Raw genomic sequence first — 24,613 nt, forward strand, 5'->3', positions numbered from 1 at the left:
TAAAAGGAAGGGCTTGATTAAACGTCGGCCATAATTTCCTGTCAACGTTTAATCACTGTTATTTGAGACTCTGGTCTTCTCATCTTCCTCACACGTGGAACAGAACTATGAGCGCGTCAGTATTTCTGGTGATGATATTCCATATCTGCTTTAGCGATCCGTGAGTTGATGTGTCATGGATGTGAAGTGGTCATGCAGACAAACGACATACGGAAGAATTCGAGTGGACTAGACTTTCACCAGCAGGAATGTGGACGGGCAATTGCTTTGGAAGGAAGGAACTCTAAATTATTCTTTTAGGTGGACTCCAAGGCTGAAATCTGATCATCCCACCATCAAGGAGAACGCAATTTCCTTCGAAGTGGGCAAAATATCACACCGCACCGTCCACATTGCCCAACGCTGATTTCATATTGTTCTTAGCAAGATCACTATTGTAGAATTCCGTCCAAGAATTTATGGGGATGTAAACTTTTATCTCAGTTGTATTTCAAGTCGGACAGTTTAGTTAAGAGAGAGAAAAAGGGTGATCCACCCGAAATGGTAATAACAACTGTCAACTTCGCTTGTGGAACTCCATTCTTCTCCATTCGAGAAAGTTGTCTGGCAAGTGCAAATAGAAGTTGAAAGATTGAGCATGCATTGAAATTCGAGCTTTGAGATCTAATGGACAATTCCTGTCGATTTTCTCTACACGCTCATTCTCGCCTTCGGGTTGTACATGTTCTGTGCCTTACATCGTCACTCTCCAGGGTTAGATTGCAGCACTAAACGGAATTGTTCAAGGGCACTGAAAAATTGCTTCTTCTTTACAGTAAAATCGTTCAGATTGTGTTAACCTGCATTAAATGATGCTCTTCCGTCAAGGTTCAAACCAAATCCTTCAAAATGTGTGAAATTCCATTGACATTGTACTTTAGTCGTCCGTACCCGATCCGCTTTTATATCTGAAATATCGCCCTACAGCGATAAAGCTTTCTCTTGGCAATTTCTAGCAACCAAATTGAAACCTTGTGTTCAGTGGTAGTTAATTCTGCAGTGGGAGTAAGAGCACTCTCTTTTGTCGTCAGATCATTAGTATTAAAGGGATTCGGCACCCCACATTTAACAATGGACGTGTACATACATAAGTACGTCAGGAAAGCAGTGGCATGTTGACCAAGAAGGAGCTAGAAAATGTTCTGGACATCAGCATCTGTGTCGTATTTTTCCATCGATTCTTTTCATGAATGAATTGCCTTCCATAAAATTAGTTTCCTTTTTGATGTAGACAAGTTGGAGACGCCTTCGTTCCTTCAAATGACGGAGGACTATCATTACTCTCGTCACTTAAACCGCTGTATCCTACCGCTGGCAGTATCAATCTCATTCCCTCCGGTGCAGCAAAACCAACAGCAGAGCTCAATCGTTTTCCAATAAATGTTTGCCTAGTCTTCATGCATGTCCACAAACTAAAAGAAACAGTGAGGGAACAAGCTCTTTCAGTTAAAAGAGAGTCACATCCAAGGGCAGTAAGGCCAGGCCACTGGATGTCTGTGAAGAAAGTTGTGCAAGGCCACAAAGATATTTATACTTTTACAAATATAAAACCAAGTGCACGGACTTGCTAAGGCCCGAGTCAGCGCGTACCACTGTTCAGAGAACCCACTGTGTGCACCAAATTACAAGCGAGGATGGGATATACTTGTTTTAAATGAGATATATGTAGCAGTGCAAACAGACTGACGGACGGACGGACATGACGGCTCCATGCAAGCTCTGACTCGAGCTAAAAATGTGCGACGGATTCAGATTTTAATCCTACCAGCATCTCACCAGATGATATCGATAGCCAAAAAGATGTTGGTGCACGAATACTTATTCTCTCGATAATGTGACATTATTTTCCACAAACAACCTTCATGCCTTCCCCGAATATATATGTCCCAAGTTTACCCCAGTCAGTCCTGCCTTAACACTTTCACTTCGCAGGCAATAAACACCAAGCTCTGTCAAACCAACAGAAAAAGAATTAGCTCGGAAAATATAGAATGGTGAACGCAACAAACGACTTGTTTTTCTGCTTTTTCAATAACCATCATAAGTCTGCTTGTCATACACATTCTGAAAGTAGCGTATCCATCTAACATCCACTCTTCCTCTTTCTCAAGCCCTAACAAAGGTCATGAGATTTAACAACAGGAAATGGGTTCTGTGAGGCACGTGTTGAGTCCAATGGTTTGCTGGCAGGACCACACGGACTCCGAATGGCTGACTATAAACACACTTCACTTTTCTACTTTGTCCGATTTTCGGGAAATAAATGGGGGCCTCAAACCCTCAATAAATGGAACACAAAGAGAGGGAGGAAGTTGGAGAAGAAATTTTTATGAGACACATATAATTCTTGTCAAAATCAGTGGCACTTTTGTGAAAATGGGGCGGATGAACAGTGTCCATTTCTAGTTCAACCACCATGATCACCACGACCATAGCCTATTATTTGTTGATATATACCACAAACCAGGGTCGATCACTAGTTTCGAACTTAAATAAATTTTGAAAGTAGAAAAAGATGAAAATAAAACGGCGTTTAAAGTAAACTCTCAGTCTATATCGAACCTAAAATTCCCATATTTTCCCAACATTCGCATTTTATGGACCCAATAAAGGCCTGCTCCTGACCGGGCTACGCACCAGTTACACGCAGCCATCAAGTGCGATGACCACAAGAGGAGCACATTCCATCGGGAGAAAGGAGCGAGTGGCGTAAATTCATCTCGGCAATAAAGACTAAACGCGCTCAAGACCCGTGTCGGAAGTTCAACCATTCCATCCACGCTGCGTAAAAAGTGTGTTGGAGGCAGGGATGAGGCAATAACGTAATGTGAAATGAAATGCTGAATGTCTGCGAACTTTCTGGGCCAAGGCAACTTTCACGCACTTTCTCCACTCCAGTAGTTCAGTCCACTCCAGCAGAAAGAGCAACAGACTACTACGAAAACAAAATCATGTCTCACTAAAAACTTTGGCTCCCATTTACTTTACATGCCAGATTCATACAGTTTGTACTTTTTTGCCTTTTGTGATGTGAAACCATGCAGCACAAGAAGGGGATTCATTAATTTTAAGATGTTGTCGTCTATCCAGGAAAAACACTATGCGAATTGAGATAACGAATGTATTCATGCACAGTATGTGCTCACATATTGAGACAACTGAAGCATGGGGAACAACCATTGCTTTCTCCAAATCTTGAATTTAGTAGGACGTTTATTTTGCCTGCCTGCACTTCTAGGTTTTGCGACCTGCACATGGTGGGTTTGAATCCCAACTACACACTTATATACACACACATATGTGTTCATGGAAGATTGGACTGGAGATATTTCCTCCCAAGATCCAGGCAAGGCTTTGTTGCAAACAGTTTCCAGGTTTGTGGACCTACTCATGCCAATTAAAGGTCGTTGTTTGATACAAATCAATTCCGGAGTGAGAAGAAGCAGAGCAGTAATTGTGTTTGGGATGGTACCCTCAGTTAATTGGCGGACCATAACTGGAGTGTGGGTCTGAACGACGATAGTAAAAGACAGAAAACCTAATAAAACGGTACCAATCGAGTATTTTGGTGGTGACTTTACCCCTTCTTGAGTTAATTTGGAGCAGCAACAGCGAGTTGGTTAAACTTAAATCCTTTTCGTCCAAAAAGGATTAAGAGCAAAAACTATGCCGGACATGTTCCCTTTTATTCTGGAGAAGGAAAAAATCCTTTTGTTCTGCACACCAGCGAGCCCAACAATCCGCTCAACTTACTTTATGCTGTTATTTTTGTTTCTTGTTTTGGCGAAGATTCATCAAACTCGTCTGTTACAATGTTATTCAGCGATAAGAAGTGAGTAATATTACTTTTGTCATATGCCCAACCAAAAACTTATTACTATTTCTTCCTAGGAAGACGGAGTAATTTTTTGCATGTTCAAAAATGTTTTAAATCAGGCAAAGAATGCTATAGAACGTACATCGTAGGATTTGTTTCGTTTGGTGCTTTTCTTCATATATCTCACTCACAGTCTCACTAAGCTATTTTATGGTAAACTAAAATGTGTAATGCCAACCTTTGGTCAGTGGAGCCATCCAACTCAAATGTTTTCGGGAAATCATTGGCAAAATCTAGGGAAATCGGTAAAAGTGAACTCATAGAAGGATCGATGAAAGACTGACTATGCACATATTCTGAGATTGGTGGATGACTGACTAAGTAAAATGAAACGAGGGTAACGATCTTGACAGTCAGTCAACTCCTCCCTTCGGAATTGAAATTCCAAAAGTGATCATTTGCTCCCACGTACACATAGCCACGCATTTGCTTAGCTTGTAGAAAAGGAAAGTACTGTGCGTAACTAGTTCAGACTCGAAAAGATACTTTTACCTTAGCAGCTATTAAGGACAACAATCGACGTCAACCGCATGGAACCCGATACTTGGTAGCAGATTTCCACGTGTTTGCAATTATATACCTGATTATTCTCATGCATTCAATTCCTAACCAAATTTTTGATGGTGTATGATGCGAATACGCGTAGAGTAGGATGCAAAACAGTTGACAAATGCAAACACTTCTTTGTCATTGTCTAACTCGTAGAATTTCAAATTATTTTACAGGACACAGATGATTATGCAGACATATATTACACTGCACAGGCGTTTATATGTGAAAGATATAAATTTGACTGGCGCCGTAAACACGTTCATAACTTATGTACGAACTATACGGCATGATATTACATACTCCTACTAAATACTCAATTAAAGTGGACAAATTTCCGTCCTGCTTTCATTAAAAAACCATAACATAAAAAGGAAGTTAGGGATTTAGTTGTACATACAGTTAGTTAGTGTGCACATGGTCACTCTGAAAGGAGTACGGAAGGAATGACAACAAATGAAACAGATTTGTTGCTAATGCTGGAAACAACCACTGTTAAGAGGAGCCTGACAGTCACAAGTAACTGTTTGAGGGTGTTTTTCTGCAAACAAACTGCGAGTATGTATCATGTAAGTAATCTGGACCCAATTCAAGACATTGCACGGCCAAGTAATAGTGGACTGTTGCTTTTGGAGCTCATTTGTCCTTCCCAACCTCATAACAGACTAGAACATGGCTTGCAATGAATGAATATCTGTCCCACATGCTCACTTTATGATAAGAGCGGATTTAGCTCTTGGCTTTTCAAATGCGCTCCAACGACTCTCATCTTTACGATCAAAGGACGAGACAAGAAGGCAAATCTTCGTCGTTTCTTTTCACTCTGAATTCTAGGACCAACTCGTGTGTATACTTTATTTATGGAGACATATATCCAGAACTTGCACAGAAAGTAGCATTTTTTGAAATGCTCGTGTTATGCATGCAGATACGGAGAAAACAAACAATGTTTCTAAATTACAACATTCAAAGAAACAACTTACGAAAGAGAAACATTTTTTTTTGTGAATATCACTTTTATAAGACATCCAACACCCAAACGAATTAGCCTCCTAATTGTTGGTCAAACAAAATAAAAGTATGCAATGTTAACTTTTACTTTTGTAAGAACATGCGGGGCTAAATATTTATGCTTACCTCGTAGTTTAATTCTAAGCTAAATGGGCCATTCTTATAAATTTTCTACCAAACACATAACCGTTTTATGCATGTAACAGATCTGTGCCAAACTGCACTACTAAGTAGTCGAACTTAACCAGTTTTCCTGAAAAAAATGACCAAACTATCATTTTCACTATAAATATACATATGTATACACTTTCCAACTTATGCTATTTAGTTTTTTTTTTATTTTTCATTTTCGGTAAACTACTAAATTCATCCGTCCCTATTTTGTGGACGTTAGCCAGAAGAAATACTTGCATCGTTCAGTAGCCAAAAAGTTTTCCCTTGTCCTATCCCAAGAATCTGGTGAAAGTTGATCAAATGTGAACAAATATGTAGGTAGCTGCCATATTCAAGATGCGGATGTTGAGAGCGTGAGATTGTCGCCAAGTGCCAAGCACTATTATACGACGTCTGGACAGAACATAACCCAGAACCCCGTGACCCAGTCCAATAAAGTGAAAGCAAGCGAATAGATGGGCAAGTTTTCAAAGGGTGCAGCAGCAATAATGGGTCGGATCCTGAAAGGGATAAATAAATCTGGTGGTGAAAAGGCGTAAGTACAGGATGTGATGGTTGGACGGAGTGGGAGGACCATGCTCGTCGTCGTCGTGTTTCTTAATGGGCGAAATACTAGACATTCTCATCCACTGATGTTACCAGCAAGATTTTTTCACACATGCTCTATTAATCTGCGTGCAACAGTGGAACATTTCATTGTTCACCATTTATAGCTGCTTCGTTGCCTACCAGAATTTCAATTCAAGAGCAATGTGCAAATTGAGCAGAAGTATTCCAACAAATCAGAAGAGAAAGTGGCAATAATATAGTGGATTTATTCTCCCGGACGTAATTGGATCAGCCAGGTACGTGGGGCTAAAACCTGCCGAATACAGAGAAATGAAACAAAAAACTATCAAATTTTACAACAATTTTCAACTATGTACAAAAGTCTGATGTAATAATGAAGAGACGAGCACTCTGAAGTTCAAATAATCCTTTGTAAATCAGGTTTTATGTAAAGAAATACTATACTTTACATAAGAGATACTTATGTAAAGAAAAAGTCACACCACATCAACAAAATGTCAGTATCAAGCAGCTGCTTTCAGATTTACAATCCTGAAAATAATAATGCTTCATATTTCATAGCCTAAGGTTATAAAAGTTCCCAGGCGTCAAAACCAACCTGTCGCCGTCGAGTTCCAAATCTCGACAACTTATTTCGTTCGTGTAGTGCATCATGCTCAACAAAAATTCGTAGTAAAGTGAGAAAGTTTAATTACGGTGTGTAAACACGTGTGAAGGTCGTGCTCGTCGTCTCAAACAATGTGTCGGATGTCATTTGTAGTTGAAATGAACCATTAGCTAAATACACATTGGTCAACAAGCTCGTTACGAATTGCATCAATTACATGAATTGCATACTCTATTCCAAGTTACATAACAGAACTGGCAATAAATAATTAATAACATGAACATAAAAATATGACCATACTCTTTTACATAGGAAAAATTTGGTTGCTCGTTCAATTTTTTTTGTTTTGCATTTATTTGACATTGAATATCGGAAAAATGTAAGTGCTTCTCCGGTGTCAGTCATTAAAAGAGCAGTAAAGTCTCAATCGTGGTGCGCAAACACGCCCTTACAAGAATACGGCTTCTGTGGGAGACAAAGGATAAATACGTCGACGTTGCAACTTGCAACTTGCAAGTATACACAGCTTAGGAGGGGAGCTTGCGAGGTTGATAATAACAGATCTTGATGCCCTTTGGATATGTGGTAGGGACCCATGAGTGTACTAAAACCCTGAATTGGTTTGACTCCATGGCCACATTTACGCCCGCCACACCCACTCAAAAATGCCCAAAAAACGCTTTCACTCCAGTTTTCACTCACTCAAATCCACGCCAAAAATCCAATTTTACTCGGATTTTGAAATTTCTTTCACCAATATACTCCCAGATAGTTTCTTTCTTCAATCCAATATCAAACTCAATTTTTTCGAAATTTTTAGTATTTTTAAAATTTAAATTTCTGAATGAGCATTGTTGTAGCAATCAACAAGGCAAATTATGCCTGCGAAATAATAATCAGCAAAATTGAGTTTGATATTGGATTGAAGAAAGCAACTATCTGGGAGTATAATGGTGAAAGAAATTTCAAAATCCGAGTAAAATTGGATTTTTGACGTGGATTTGAGTGAGTGAAAACTCGAGTGAAAGCGTTTTTTGGGCATTTTTGAGTGGGTGTGGCGGGCGCAAATGTGGCCATGGAGTCAAACCACTTCAGGGTTATAGTACACTCATGGGTCCCTACCACATATCCAAAGGGCATCAAGATCTGTTATTATCAACCTCGCAAGCTCCCCTCCTTAGTTAAAAGGAAGTTTAGGGTTGAGATCGCCAAGAGGCATGTCGGATAGTGGCTGGTTGTGATAGAGAGTTAATCATTCTGTTGCTTGAGACAAGAGACGACGAGGACTTTCAAGACTTCAATTTTTAATCAAGTTTTCGGTGACATCCAATCATCAAATCCAGTCGAGCAGGCATATCTAGGCACTATTCTGCCACTGCTTCTTGTGCACCCAGTGAAAATTTCTCAAAGACAACAAATAATGAAAGATTTAAACTTAAATACACTGCTCTCGCCATTGTTGTCAGGTAGAAGAGGGCAAAGAGACGACGAGTGCCATGTTCCGTGAGAGGCATTTTTGGGCACATGGGTTGAAATGCATGGTTTCCAAGATGGAAGGGAGAAAGCATAGAAATATCCAGAAGGTAGTTTGTTATCCGCTTGGACCGGAATTCAGCAGATCACAAATTAAGACACAATCCATCTCAATCTCAACATAAAAGAATAAAAGTTCTCATCAAGTTTGCACAAATTGGATTTTTACTCTTCTTCTTGTCTCGTCAGTCCATTACAACTGGGTCGCGACGATGTTTGTATAGTACGAGTACCAGAGCCCATAACCAGTTATCTAAAATTAATTCCACTAATTTGATTGAGTTAGTCTCATCAAATTGTTGTTGGGAAAGCAATTCCAAGATTTCATATTACGGAAAGTGGAAGCTGCAAAATATAGTTATTCACCAAAATAAATTCCTTTTCGACTTCCGCAAAGGTAAGTATGTAAGTAGATGAGCTGGTTGGAAACTTGGAAAGGCATGAAATTAAATGGAATTTTGCATTAATTTGTGTCCAAGGACGGGGAAGATTTTATAATCTCTCATCTACATGCATATATTCTCAGTTTTAACTTTACTCGCCGTCAGATTCTAATATGCCATGCGCCTTATGCATATGTAGCCATATATTATGCCTCCCAATCTATCTATGCTTGATGAATTCGTGGGACATTACGACGGCACAATTTATCGGCAATGTAAAGATTTTCATTGCTTGCTTGCGTAGTGGAGTTAATTCCAAAAGTGGTAATAAACTTCCTTTTACCACGCATTCATTTTCATTCGCGTACCTTGACAATCAGCTATTGGTGGAAACAGGGAGAAAGTGCCCACCAGCAAAGCCAGCTTTTAGTTGTTCAACTGCAGTAAATAAACACTCCCGACAAATTTACATTGAAATTAAAGCCCTTGTCCCTCCTTCCGCCGATGCATACTTAAATGTACTCAAGCTAATTTATTGTGTTGAATTGTCAACAGTTTGGCTGTTGTACTTTGTGATTTTCTGCCATAAATCAACAGCAACAAGATCTTAAAGAGAAAGTTAAACCATGCGGAGTGAGATAGATAGACAGACTACCGCAAAATCTAAGGTCAGCAACCGCCAACACTGTGGTTAACTGTTTCCACACAACCACGTTGATTTCCTTCCGCCATTTGCATTGCAAATTCACCAAATATACGAATGGTGAAAGTCAGCATAGAAAGCAGTTCAATAATGGGGAGGTTAAAAAAACATGAAATTGTGGTTCGCCATTAAGCTCGACCATGAGACGCCAATGTACAGTTTTTAATGCTTATATTAAAAATTGTAGTCGCAGAGTCGTTCGTGGTGGGTTGCATGTTTCTATCCACTCGTCACTACGACTTTTTATCCGCTGGGGAACGTCTTCGTTTTTTTCACTTTCCTCACTCTTGGTGGCATGCATATTATTTTGGTGTGGAAGTGCAATGCTGATATTGATAGCTGGTAGTTTCCTTTCATGGTGGTTTCGAGACGGGGATATAAATAAACCCGACACAAAATTCTGGTGAAATCGACTTGCACTAGAGTGGAATATGCAAGGAAAAATTTCGACAAGGGATTCATACTCCGCATTGAATTCCTCCAAGCGCCGGAAATTCGAAACGAGATTCACGAATGGAAAGGAAATGGTGGAATATTTTTGATTGTGGACAAAAAAAAAACAAATTTCTGAACCTCTTCCAATATCAACCATTGTGTCAGAATGATAGAACCCCAGATTCCATGAAACTCGCTTAGAATAAGTGACCAGAAACCAGGATTGCCATTGCATCGCAGTGTCATCCTGTATTGAGGTCATGCTGTATTTCATTTCGTAGTATTATGTATATGCGAGGTTGCAAGATCTTTACTTACCTTACCCAATAGCATTATAGGCTTTCATAGAATACAAAGAAAGTGGTTTGAACATCAGAAACCATGCTATAGATACAATGTGAGGGGAAAGGAAGACTGCATTTAATGAGAAACACGCCTATTTCAACCATTGGATCGTTGTCTGTTAAGGCCTGTGGCTTTCTTGAGCCAGAATAACGAAACTACTTACAAGTCCAGCACAAATATTTCATTCCAAGCCGTCCTTTCCCTTAGATTTGTAATGACCCACGCCAAATTAGGGTACGCGACGTAGAGGGATGCATTCGTACTGGTGAGATTATAGTAAACGGCACTGAAACCAAAATCCGAATGCAAATTCCAGTGCGATGCAAGAATTTGCAAATAATCATAATAATTAAAATGAGACATTGGGCTCTAGCATGTAAATAGGAGGAAAAGGGGCATTTTGGCATTGGGAAGTTGCCATCATCCATATTAATAATATTACTTGCTCTACTTTACTTTAGCTGTGCATACAATAGTCTTTTTGTTGGCTACAAAAAATAGTTCAAAACAAAAGTCTCGAGCATAGTATAGAAATGTTTGGCTTCTCCATTGCAACTTTTATATCGGGCATCGGCCCATGAAAATCTTAATATTACAATAGCGCAAATAGTACAAATCTACAATCACAAATTTCATGTAATAGTCTGTTGGAAGTCTCACGAAAATATAGATATAGGAGAAAGGTGCGCAGGTGAGGTGATAAATTCATGAGTAAGAATGTTTCATAAAAGCACTGTTGCATAGACTGATTTCTCCAACTGTTCCTTCTTAACTCATTAATTCCAACAATCCTTCTAATTAACACGTCCAGAAGCTTGGACAAGAAACATAATTAGAAAGCCTTTCTTGACAAAGACATCTATTTATCAACGTCCCACACACCGATTCACACCATATGCAAAAAAATCTTTGCGGTAAACTGATCTCTCTGACATAAACCAACATTCGTATTGGGGTCAAATGGGAATTGTTAAGCTATAGCTTAAGCGCTATAGCATCCACAAGAATGATGCGTGGTGTCATAATTCGTATTGTTGCATACACATGTTGGAATTTAGTCGAAAATAAATGCGCATTTCACTTTGCTGGATAGGACAAGAAACACCATGCAGGGTGTAACGCATCCGAGTGACTGAATAAGTCTGGTCATCGTTTAATTCGGTCCTTTGCAGTCTGATCCCTCCCATGCTCCTTATAAACAGGAATTCTCTCGGCATTTCATGTCGCTCAAAATAAAGTGGAAATTGCACGAAGAAAGGGTGAAGTGAAGTCACAACATTTGAAGAGAAACGAACTTTTAATCCCGGTTATCCATGACACGCACCATTCTGAGCCGGAGATTAGATGAAATGGGTTAAGCTGTACTTGGTTAGACGCGCAATATCATGACAGTTGACCCAGTCCATGTCATTCCTTCCCAGTGAGAATATATTGATAGAGGAATGAAATTGTACAGCTGGGATGTGACCCATATTTTAATAACTTACTCTTAAAGTTATTTGGAGTGAATTTCTGTTGTTTTGTGCCGGTACTGGAGATAGCCAAAGATTACTCAAATCCAAAAAAATGAAAGTCAACGAGGCAATCCGAATTTAAATCATGAAGTCTTGAGACAACATCTATGACCTACTCAACTATCGTTTTATCCAGAATGGTTATTGGTCACAATGTGCACATTTGATAAGCTACTGCTTAACGCAGAGGCGTCAAGTGACGTGCAACTAGAATATATACGTAGGAACAAAAAGCAATGCATGTCAATAGTTTCGATGCTCTTTCGACCTCATGCTCCTATGACTGTGTAGGGTCAAAAATATGCTCAGCATTCACTTCTCGTCCCCGACTGAATATTAAAATGTCCCAAGGAGTGGGTAGTAGAAGAGGAGCGACTATTTCTCAGCAGCACTTTAATCTGTAGGGATTTCCAGCAACATACTGTGCCTCATTTTTTAACAAAATCCAATGCTGACTTAACATTTACGTCACATGCATAAATATGTACATACATACGTGCCACAAAATACATGCATATTCACACCATATGATATTTTACGCAAGTATGTCTTATACTTTTATCTTCGTATATATTTATCCAGACGTATGTACATATATCCGACTGAAGACGAATGAATCGGAATTCGGGGGAAACGCCTTTTGTATCGCACAACAATGAAATATTCAAGTGCGTGTATCCAAGATGTTAACCTCACATCATATCCACCCATGCACTGCCCTACACATAAGCACTTATGATAGGTAATGGGCGAGATTACTTATTTATTTACAATACGATGATCCACTAGCTCCAACTCAGGAAACTGGAAAATAATTCTGTAACCCAAAATGAATCCCGCACTTGTTTTCTTAACCAACCCACGCTATTTTAAGAATCATGTGTGTCAGCAATTTCAACTTGAACCCGTGACATCGATGCATGATGAATCACACACTATTGTCAGCAGTGACTATTCTCATCTCCTGAACAAAAGAAATATTCGTGCAGTATCATCAATACCAATTTCTGGATGTGATTTTGATGGATGTCTACAAGTCGGTATGCTTTACTCTGTCTTAACATAATATGAATGATGCGTCTGCACATTTTGATGTCACAAGCATAATGTGAAATCAATCTTTGAAGAAAATCTCGATATTTTGCAGATGGGTTATCAGCTATCGATTAAATTTATATCAACATTTGACACTGAATTTGCATCACTATAAATACCAACAAGCATCATCGTCGCCGAGTGGAAAGGAAGAACGGGGCTGAGTAAATAAATCTTCTCTGCAATATCACCATGAAACTCAAGTCCTCGAGTTTCCCCTTGGCTTCATGAAAGCAAACAGTATTTTCATTTTATTGAACAATGACTTGACGACCCAGTCTTGCTCACGTCAACTACTCACAAAAAGTGGTTCTTTCATACTTCGTTAAAAAGTGTCATGTTGGCTAATATTGTGTGTGCGTCTGAAATCCCATGAGGTCGTGTTTTGTCCAACAACTAACTTTTAAAGTATAAAACGGTCCTTAGGTGAAAGGAGCATGAACAAACCAGCCAAACTTTTTGATTGAACAAAGTCGCACCCCTTATTTACGGATCAGTGCATGTTACAAAATTGATTCCCTTCACCCGTCTCAACTCTCACCCAACTTTGAACTACTTGACTTGACTCCACTTTTCCAGGTTGTTGTAAAAGTTTGTTATTTTTGAGAAAGACGGACGGACCTGAGATTCGGAATTTCAATTCGAATTGCAACCCTTAAATCTAAAGTTAGCAATAAATGAGGCAAAGAAGTTTAGAAATGTCTATTTTGACTGGATTCCACAAGTTCCAAGTATTTCAAAGTATTTGGCTTATCTTTAATCAAATATCTACAGACTCTCAATAAATCTGCTTTTATTGAAGCAATAAATAGATTGTGAGTGTAATAGCCGTGCAAATATAATTGTTGCATTTAAATATAATGGGAATACTGTAGTAAAAGCTTCTCATACGGAGGCTCCGCCACTAACACGTGAACGTTTTTGACCTTCAATTACTGGTTGAACGGCTTGGAGTTTAGGTCCCGAACATTTTTTATGTGAAAGCCCTTTTCTCGAGCTACAAATCGGCATCGGCGATTTCAACTTCTGTACACTGATTTGACCATGGCGAAGTCAACTTTAGACCACTCGTCTCCCATAACTTTCCAAACTCCGTCAAATGTTTTTGGGTGGCGGAGAAAAGATTTTGTTTCAGATATCCAAAGCCGAATAAATCCATAGGACTTACATAGAGTGACTTAACAGGCATTTCACTATTTTGGATGATTGTTATCCCGAGTCTAGCTTTCAGGTCCTTGGCGTAATCCTGGGTCAAAAGGGCGGTGTGTGATGACGCTGCGTCGTGATGAACTATCACTTTTTTTGTGTCCTTGCCATATGGTTTTGGGACATGAATCTCCAAAAGCGGTTTTAAAACAAAGTCAATGAAGTACTTCGTAGTTACCTTCACTTTTTGTGGAATTTTGATAAGTGGGAGGACACCACGACCAGATAATGCACCAACCACCATGAACTTGTTGCAAAAGTTTTCCGTGTGCGGGATGGTCAATCTTCTGGAATTATTTTCTTCTTTGGTTGTATAGTAAATTTTTCTATGACCGTTGGTATCTTTAAAGAAAATAATTCTTCATCCAACGACACTAAAAAGTCACTTTTATCTTTTGTTAGGTAATTTATATAAAACTTTTTGCAGGTCAGACGACGATTTTGTTTATGCTTCTCAGTCAGCTGATGGATTCGGATTTTTCTTCTTTTTTGCTTCTGCAAAATTTTAATTGCTCGTCGCACCCTAATCTATGACACTTTGGTTAGACGTGCCACTGCTCTCTGGGGTGGTGAGTTGCCCTTAGAGGTCAATAGGTCAATTTTCTTAAGCACGGGCCGAATTAGCACTTTTCGGACTCGGGTTTGAGGCATGATGGTTGTCCTTTGGTACGAGCTTGTCGTTGTTGACCTTCATTTATCAGTACCTTATGTATCCCTGTTTTCGAAACTTGTTGTCCTTGAATTTTGAAGTAGTTAATTATGTCTGTGTACGAAAAATTAAGTTTGGAAAGTGTTTTTATGGTACCCTCTTACTCTAAGGTCAATGGTAGGGTCATTTTTGAATCTAGAGAGCTACTTTTTTGCTCAGCCCTTATCAACAATCACATGTCGTTATGCTCAAAATTTGGAACCGAAACTCAAACCCGTTTCGGAGCAATTCAAGAGTGAACACGTTCACGTGTTAGTAGCGGATCCTGTACGTAGTATTTCACTTGACTGCTCACTACTCCGTTGAGCAGTTTGTCAAAGTTATACAATGCTCATTAGTGCTCACTTAGCCATATTTCTCTCCTCCTCGATCGCAGCTATATTCCTTTGACACTATTATAATTACATCAAACAAAATTAGGCATACCCTCTTAGCTCGTACGTACGGAGGACCGAATGAGAAATCCAATTGCGCAAATCCATGCGCCATACTAAAATAAGGAAAGCCCTGCCTTGGGGCACAGTCCGAAAATGGGATCAAGTGACCGTCTCACCGTTCTGTTGTAGGACAATGTTGAATTGTGAGTCAGCATCTAAGAAGATGCCAGTAATCCGAGTCTGATAGTAAATCTCGGTGGACTCTAAAACCTTGATCTTACTGCTTCACGTCACTTGACGACCACCAGTCGGTCGGTCTTCAAGCTCTTCTTAACAAGAAGAAACACATTGAAACTTTACTTTGCCATCAAGGAAGACTATTTGCTAAAGGAGTTTAATGAATATTTGAACAATGCAGTTCCGAAATTAGAGAAAGTTGAAATTAGTCGATAAGGGTTTACTTAAGGCAACATCTGAGAGACGCATCAACTGGAGTATTTATCTCAATTTAGAAATGTTGCGACGTCTCTCAGTCTCGTGCGAATAAAGATTGCAGCGTTGCAAATTTACACAAATTTTATGAAATTGCTAAAAAAATTAGCACGATTTGACTTTTCCACATATTCCATCAGCAAATAATAACTTTTCTCTGACTTTAAAATATCGGATGTAAAAATAATGGAATTTGGACACTGTTTGGAAATAATTACTTAAAGGGCCCGAAAAAGTTATCAGTTTCTATCAGTCGTGGTGGTTAACCTGTGATCCTGATCGCAAATGTCGCCATTAGCTTACCTTCTGAACTTTAATAATTAATTAAGTATCAGTGGTAGCCAGCTGAGAACTTCAGAGACCTGTACCCATTTGATCTTGAATATACGACTTGACAAAATAGTAATTATATTTATTATAAGCGACTTGACATGAAGGGGTCATAAACCTAAATGCTAAATGCCTACTTAACACGACCAAGCTAAAACGGTGCAACTTGGACGACTTGGCATAGTATTGATTATATAGTAAATGCATCCAAACATCAATTTGACAAAATACCCCAGAATATGAATTTATGTCATTTAATTGGAATGCTTAAAATAATTAACGCCATTTCACAGTTCTTGCAGTTGGTCAAATAGATGCATAGCCAACTTTAGCCTAAAGTAATAAATGCTTGACAATGTCCCAGGTTTATGAGAGAGGACATTTATTTAAATTGCTGCATTTCTTGAGAGCTTCAACGCCTGACAAAACTATAAAGCATTCATTTCTTCATTAGTCGTCAAGAAAGAAGACTGATTGTATCAAGAATACACTTTGGAGACATTTTTATATGGGTAATCTATAATTGTGTGACATTTGCTAAATTGAAACGAGATGAATTAAATGTTTGTAAAAATATTCACAACTTTTCTGTACGATTTGTAATATATACACACATGCTTAATGTGTGTAAGACCACCAACCTCAGTGTCCATACATAAAGTATGTTAGTGTTTATTTACTAGGTAGCGGATATTGCTAGTCTATGGATAGTCAGTGTGCAAAGGAGGTGAGCGACAAATCTGTAAATAAATTGATTCCACTGTATCCCACATTGCCATTCACGATTCAACTGAAGAAAGTGAAGTGGCAATATTTTTTGGCAAAGGTTCAGCTAACCAATTTAGAAACACAACACACACTCTATCAGCTTATCCCAAAGTTGAGTAAATATATCATTCAGACGTATAAATTCTTTCTTTGTAATCCGAAATGCATATTTAAACAGTGGGCGGAAGTGAGACCAACTTCTTTCAAATAAACAAACCTAATAAATTTCGTCATCAAAGACATGAGGGCAAAGGCTATGGAAGTTGTAGACTTGATTCTACGCTAAGGACACGAGCTTATGAAGTCATTTTCCACATAGTGCACTTATCTGTATTTAAGGTTCATCCAACGAAAAAGTGACACTGATTCACCTTGATGCTACATATAAGCCATATGAGCTTATGTACCGGACCGATGTAAGCTAAAATAATATTTCTACACGGTTATGATATATGTATACATGCGCTAAATCAATATATGGGGTACGAGCAACCGAACGAGAAAACATGAGCATCTCATCCAGTTCTAAAAACAAACAAGATGCTTGTCTTGTCACCGTGCGTTGGTCGGTGTCAGTTACTAAACCAACAGTACGACACGAGAGGATGGACTAATGACTACGAATATGACAACAACAAGGTGATGACGGATTCGAACTTACGAGCTTTAGTTTTGCGTTTTGGCTCAAATCACTTCATGAATTCCTTCATGAGTGGTTTTGTGGCTTCTGTACCTCTTCATCCAAACTGAATTTAGAAACGGCGACTAGATTGCTCCCCTTATTTCCTGTCTGGTATAATGTTGAACAAGTTTGCAAAAACAACCACAATGTTTCGTCAAGTCAGCAGCTAAGTTCTGCACCAACACTTGTCAACGAATTCGTACCCTCATCACTTTACTCTTCCTTTTTCTGCACAAGCCCCCACCGTGACATGTTTTGTGACCCGTCTGAAAGTGGTGTGGTTTTGTTGGACGGTCAGTAACACCCAATTGACAATTTAAGTTGAGAAAGTTCACCCTGTTGGCATTACTCAACCGCTCACCCACGCTACGACACACCAGTCCACACACCCCTCAATTTGTAATTCAAAAAGTTCAAAGTTGCGAGGAAACTTGAGTGCAGGTGTTACTGACTACAAAATGTATTTATTATAACGAAGGGACCAGTTGAACTGAATTCACGTGTTGACGATTTGAGTATTCAATCAGATTGATTTTTTCTGCCTCAGCATTCTTTTTCCTTCTCCCAAACGAAGGAGAGAAAGTCTTTCCAGTCCACTTCCAGTCTCTGCTGATCTAATGAGCGTTATTGTTGGATGTATTCAGCCGTTCCAAAAGGAGAATCAAAATCCTCAGTCAGAATGTGCTGGATGGTGACCAAAACCTTTTTTCGGATTTCAGAGAACTTTTCCGATCACTGTTTTTGAGTATGTGTATGCAAATGGTACGACACGGAACAAGCAGTTGCAATTTCGGTGTGACAGACAAAGAGAGCCGTGGGAAAGTTGAGACACTCGGATCGAGGCAGAAAGTGGAATGGTGTGGGTTCCAAAGTTCGGGGCTGTGTTAACACGGTCTCCTCAGAATCTCCCAGCTTTTCTTTTTCCTCTCCACTTATTTGCAACGTAACTACAACATGCATGGCATGTCAGTGCAACTCCACATTCTAAGCCCTACACACTGCTGCTAGTGGGTTTATGGCACTCTTAGCTATTCAGATATCGTAGAATAATAAAGAAGTACATAGGAGTTGCATGTTGCAAACCAACAAAAAATCAGTGGTCTAGATACACAAACGTGGAGCTAAAAAATAGGAAAGCTATGAATTGTTAAAATGCGCGAAAAAGTACCTGATCTCTTATGCTTCCTGCTTGAATCGTTGGAATTAAATAATTAATTTCCTCCGCCATCCATGCGAAAACAAAACTGTAATAATTAAAATCATAAATGCGTTACTTAATATTCTGATTATTGTGTTTGCGTAATTTACGAATAGATTATTATCGACTAACTGTAGTATGTACATATGTAGGAAGAAAGACGAAAGTTAAAAGTACAATGGGAACTGGTTGTTGGAACTAAGAGAACAAGATCAAATTCAATTTTATTAGATACGAACGAGAATTTACATTCGGCAAAGTAAAAAAGCAAATGTGAATGAAGTGTAAAACGTCAGTTTGTCCTGGCACTGGAGCAAGCAGCACATAGGGTTCGGTCCAAAAGTAAAGAAACATTTGAAAAATGCTTGTAAAATCCGGAAAACTTAATTAATTCCAATGACACTTTTAAGGGTTAAGAACAAGGTCCTTATCGTTCAATTTTTTGCTTCATATGGTCCATAGACCCCCATCCTTCCTATCTGGCGAATTATTTGCCTCGCGTTCCCCAAAAGCGCTTTGCCACTCTTTCTCGCTACCACTTTTGAGGTGTATGTCCAAATGTGACGGAATCTTCCCAACTTTTTGGGTGGTTTTGTTCGACGACTATATTCTCTCTTGCATAATGCCCAAAATCTTTCAATTGGTCTTGCCTGAGGGACGTAGGGAGCATAATCCTTTTTTGCAACAAAATCGATTTTTTTCGACCGCAACAAGTCCAGAACAACGTTTGAAGAATGACATGTTGCTGTGTCCGGTCAGAAAAGTACATTACGATTATTGATAAAGGGGATCAAGATCTTCTTTACACAATCGTTCAGATATCTCTCCGAGGTCATGGTGGCTGTGGTCACGAACGGCTTTGAGACGTCCCCCAATGATTCCAATGCTTACCCGATTATGTGCTTTATGGGGAATTTTGACTTCGGCGTGTATTTGAAGGAAACTTTAAACGTTTTCTTATTAGTACATGAGTAGTACTTCCTCCCAGGGACTTCATCTGGATCATTCGAGCAATTGGTCCAATCATTCATGACCAGAATCACGGGCATGTTTTGCTTGACTCGTTTTTCAACAATCTGCCGAGAGTTGGGCTGTGCTCTTTTTTGCTGACCTTGGTTGTACTTTGGTGCAGGTGTTGCCCTATAGGATTTGACCCCCAACTTCGTAGGTTTAATGTCATGTAAACTTAATTTTGATATTTTCAGTTTGTAGCCCAAATTACCATCTGATATCCCAAGGTTATTTTTGTTTTCCTTCTGAACTCTACGTATCACTTTGGGGGTCGCTACACGAGCAGGACGATTTTTTAATTTTTTGAATTCAGCATTCCTCCTCCCCTCATACATATCTAAAACTCTGCAAATTGCCTCATTATGAATTTTTTCTTTTTCGAAGTGGCTATTAACCATTATCCGAACGCGCTCGCACACTTTTTCGTAGTAGTGGCAAAATTTTTTTGCGAGTTCCTCTGAATTTTTTGTCCTCATTTTTGAACTAATCGAGATATCGACTTCCGGTTTTCTGATTTGGATAGTCAATCGCATGGACTACAAAACTACCGCGTTCCAACTCAGTGACAATTTTTCTTTCATACAAATAAATATACTTTTTCAAATGTTTCTTTACTTTTGGACCGAATCCTAGTGCAGCCATCGATTCTGACTGAATGTTAACTTGTGATTTCCACTTGCTGTTGCTGCGAGTTAAAAAAATCGAAACGTACCTGATATTGAGCCAGCAAACAGCGAATAAACAGATTTAACTGTAGCACTGCGCATTATTTTATTGAACCCTGACTGCATTTCGGAAAGGACTTGTCAATTGCCAGTCTGCGTCTATAATCCAATAAGGCCAAACCATGTCCAACAGTCTTGTTAAATTGCTGATTTAGGCACAAGAATTTTCACAACGGGGTCCAATTTGATGTTAATGGGCTTTGTCGGATCCAGTGCGAAACTTGGTAAAAGCTGTCCGTCAATCACGTCTATAGTACATCATGGCCAAAAGCTACTGCCTCCCACGGATTGAAAAGCGCTGTTGTGATGCAATCAACAAGAATTCAACTCGCGAAGCTTCCGGAACTAATACTTACAATTTTCCATTAATTTCTTTATAATTAAATCCCGTTGCAGGTCTAATTACAGCAGGGTCACAGATTCAAATCATTTTGATGTGATGCTGACAGGTCGTGGGAATATGTACGGAGTATTTACATGCATATGTAAGTACGTACAATGTGCATATGTGTGTTCTCATACTGCTTGCGTACATATGTACGTATGCATGTATGTGCCAAGTGTCAATGATGACATAGTGGCATTATCTCATGTAAACTTGAACAACACATTTGACTTTAAAGAACGCCATTAATACGTCAAGATATATTCTGATTGGCTCGTGGTGAGAAAAAAAGCTACGAATACTTGGCACAATCAAATTTACTTAACTTCGAATATCAGAGAATCCTTGACATAGAACTCAAAGAAACTAGACCTAATTTCTGGTATAAGTCTGTATCTGTACATATAAGTTCTAAGCCAATTTTAACTCTTGTAATGCATACATCCTAATTGCAATCAACTATGATGTATATACACAGATGGTAGTTTTATATTTTGACAATAATAAATATTTCATCTACATCGCTATTAAACTCTGTCAAATAATCTCAACAGACTGACAACAAAAATCATCATCATTTTCGATTTGCAATTCAATATTACATTTGAAATCGTTGTCAATTTTATACACATGAAACGAAGAAAATATTTGGAAGGTATGCAGCAGCAGGATTTAATGTATTCGTTTGCGTCACCTGTTCTGTTCAACAATTTTTGTCCTTGGTGTTCGTAGAAAGGAAAATATATTCCAAAAAATTCAGTCGACGGAGAATGCATGCATGGAACTATATAAATTTTTAAATTACACAAGCCCTTCCTCGTTAAATCCTTTTCAGCAGTCTCCGCAGTAGCTCAACCATGCCAAATAATTTATTTGCATTTTTTTATTCACGAGACATTAGCTGCTCGCGCATTCACTTCATTTCTTTGTTATTATTTTGAAAATGACAAAAATGACGAAAGTTTCGGCTGCTCAATATATCAAGACTTAAACTCTGACATATTATACACAGTGAAAAACATAATATTCTTACATTCAAAACAAGCCACCTTGCACTGAAAGAGCACACCGCTTACATAGTTGCTAATCAAGGTAGACAGATTCGCATTCAGCAAACGCGTGACTATGAAGGGAAAGCAGTAGTAGCAGGTTTACAACGTAAAGAGAAAATTGAACAAAGAACTTTATGGGTCTGTTTTTAAGTTGGTCTTGTTACATTGGCGTCAAGGGCGAAAAGAGTGGGACTCGAGGTCTAAAATACTCTGAGGTTTGTTAGTAGGTACATACGCACTTACATATGTAGCATGTAATACCACCTGAGTTTTCTTGCTGACGTTCGCTTTTTCAAAACAACTGGACTGGGGGCTGTTGTACGGAAAGCGGGCTAGAAAAAGTTCCAATAATAATAAAATCCCAAATTGCGTTATGCATTATTGTGCTCAACAGACCAATAAGTGCGTAATGCTCATATTTTAAGATAAAGTATTTCTCCCCAGGCAAATAATTAGATGTGGGTTGCGATCACATTATTTTTAAATTGTTCACGTGGGGTCTGCATTTTCCTTCATTCCTGGTACAAGCTACCGTACCATGAACTTTGATACCCTACCGAATCATGGATAAAACTGCGAAAATAATGTAACGAATTTTTATTTGAATTTGTATGCAAGAAGCATCTGCTCAATATAATAGTACACATTTTTATTGTCGCAGTCCGTTACCAGTTCTTTCTGCACAATTCATCACTGGTTTAATCTAAATCCCCGTTGTAGCACGGGGTTAAAATTCTAGGTTGGATATACAGTTGTGTAGCCAGCCCAATTTAAAATCAAGGATGTACTTTATATGTGTATGTAAATATGTATGTATGCTACATTCGAGAGAGGGAACAACTTTCATTTCTCTTTCGAAATCCAATAATTTTCACCCTACATTCTGATGAATACGTATAAATGTAAAATACAAGTGGCAGCTTACTTGATGCTGCACATCGCGATATAACAAAATTAAACACAACTTTCATTTTCAGCCGGAGATTAACGAACCCTATTTTAACAGCGCAAAGTAAATTCGACTCTGTCTGCAAAACACCTTAACTTTGGCCTCCGAATTTCGGCTGGGAAAATGAATCAGGTGCAATTGTGGATGGAAAGATATAAAATTCTTTTATGTCATCACAAACGATGGCTTTCAAATCAACCTGCACAAGTGCATTACATTGTTTTCCACAACGAGAGGGAAGCATTTGAGAATTATTGCAGGACCATCTTTCATTTCCTTACTCGAACCCTATCACCAAGCCTCTCATTCTACCTCAGTTTTTATTGTTATGTTGCCAATTGTCACATTGGCTCGATTTTGCAATCGATTTTGAACAAGCAACGGATGTAGAAGATTAGCTCAAGTGGTGGCGCGATGATTTTAAATAAACAACACAATTTATCTATGACGGCAACTGTCGTGAAGCGATGCATCCGCTTTCCCCAAACAAAAAGGAATAGAGAATTATTGTGGCATAAACTGTAAGTCGGTTAAATCCAATCGTGTGTTGGTGAAAGTGATGAAAGCCTAAAGTGCTTCAGCTAACTAAGCCAGCCAACGGAATATAAAGTAAACAAAGTGGAAACCGATTACCTTGGGATCAATTATGAGGAAGAACTAATAAGATTTGTTCAGCAGTGAAAGCTCTGCTGGTAACAAAATACTTGCCGCACATTCGTCAACCATTTAGGCGAAAGTTAAAAAGGAATACAACCAACGACGTGTGTTCACGTAGTATGCGCCATAGTTGGTGTTCCTCTAATAATGAAGTTAAAATCTTTTAATGTTATTAATGCTCATTTTCATAAGACGCTGCCATTGCTTCTCGTTTTCTCGTCTTGGTGCTCAAGGAGTGATGGTGAAAGTTGAATGGAGCAGTTCCTTCCTTTGTTTTGAGTCTGTTGTGTGGTAGGCTCTGGATTTACTTGCCTTTACACTGCACAGTCTTTGCTCTGTGAGAAGTGGGGCTGTTGAGAGATTTTTTTGGCGGATGAGGACTTGAGCTACAATAGCGAGGCGTGGTAAGGAAAGGCGTCAGCGAAAACAAGTACTTTCAGCCTCTTGTTCCCTCTTCTGTCGACCTTCCCAGCGAGAAATGGAGAAAGGTGTTACGATTCCCCAGTTTAGGTTGCACAATAATAGCTCTTCCCTTTACGCTTAGGACCTGAACACGTGCAAAAAAGGGGTTGATGTGGTGCAGACGAGACTGGTGAAAGTAGAACCACTTCCAACAAGAAGCCTCTACGTCTACACTTATGTGAAGGAAGGAACCCAGCGCCCACAGGGTTTAACCTTGGGATCCATCAAAAAAAATTTGGTAGAATTTTCCGAGTGAAAAATATGTTGGTATATTCACACTACTTTACACCTCACTTTTAATTGTCGTAATGTGCACTTCCGAAATTGAAGTTTATTATTTCACACTTTTTGTGGCTTTCGGCTGCTTTTATTATCGCACTTTGTCCTTAATGAAACCAAATTAAATGATAGCATACTTAAATCGTGCTGGTGAAAGACAGTTTAGTATGTAAATGTTGAAGAACATTAATGCAACATTTATTTTTTTCTGGAGAATATAATCAAATTGGATCAATTCACAAACTTGATACGCGCTTGGAATTGGTTCAAGATTTGTATCGCTGCTTCATTTCCAGTGTCTATGGGCGTACTCACGACAACTTCTTATTTCGCATCGCAACTCATTTAGCAAACTTGCGAAGATCAAAATATTTCTGTCGTGAGGGGATTAGCAAAATATGACTTCGCAAAACTCTCTTATCTCGCAAATCTACTGAAAAACACCTATTTTGGTATTGTTTCCATGGATTTCTGTAATTTCTCTTGCAGAATTACT

At 38.9% G+C, this 24,613-nt stretch overlaps 1 protein-coding gene and 1 long non-coding RNA gene across 5 annotated transcripts in view; one reads left to right on the forward strand and one right to left on the reverse strand.

The window, feature by feature from the left end:
• The window catches only part of LOC110845997 (FMRFamide receptor), a 31,673-nt gene extending 8,702 nt beyond the window's left edge, over positions 1 to 22,971 (reverse strand). Inside the window, exons 1-4 of one of the 4 annotated variants that reach the window (XM_022092581.2) lie at positions 20,321 to 21,718; positions 18,730 to 18,795; positions 18,568 to 18,643; positions 17,379 to 18,500 (exon numbers count right to left, since the gene is read on the reverse strand). Coding sequence is in view for 3 of the 4 variants with exons in the window: in XM_035849580.1 (XP_035705473.1) it covers positions 18,568 to 18,643; positions 18,730 to 18,743 (90 nt within the window). In the remaining variant the exon portion in view is untranslated. Of the gene's footprint in view, positions 1 to 17,378; positions 18,501 to 18,567; positions 18,644 to 18,729; positions 18,796 to 20,320 lie in introns of all 4 variants that reach the window. The other 3 variants (XM_035849580.1, XM_035849582.1, XM_035849581.1) reach the window with 3 other exon arrangements.
• LOC118434919 lies at positions 851 to 20,288 on the forward strand. Its single transcript, XR_004834365.1, has 3 exons — positions 851 to 861; positions 6,196 to 6,198; positions 19,810 to 20,288. It is a non-coding gene; the product is annotated as an uncharacterized LOC118434919 (long non-coding RNA).
• Positions 22,972 to 24,613: the final 1,642 nt, after the last annotated feature.

The sequence above is a fragment of the Folsomia candida genome, unplaced genomic scaffold, assembly GCF_002217175.1.
Source record: "Folsomia candida strain VU population unplaced genomic scaffold, ASM221717v1 Fcan01_Sc003, whole genome shotgun sequence".
NCBI lineage: Eukaryota > Metazoa > Arthropoda > Collembola > Entomobryomorpha > Isotomidae > Folsomia > Folsomia candida.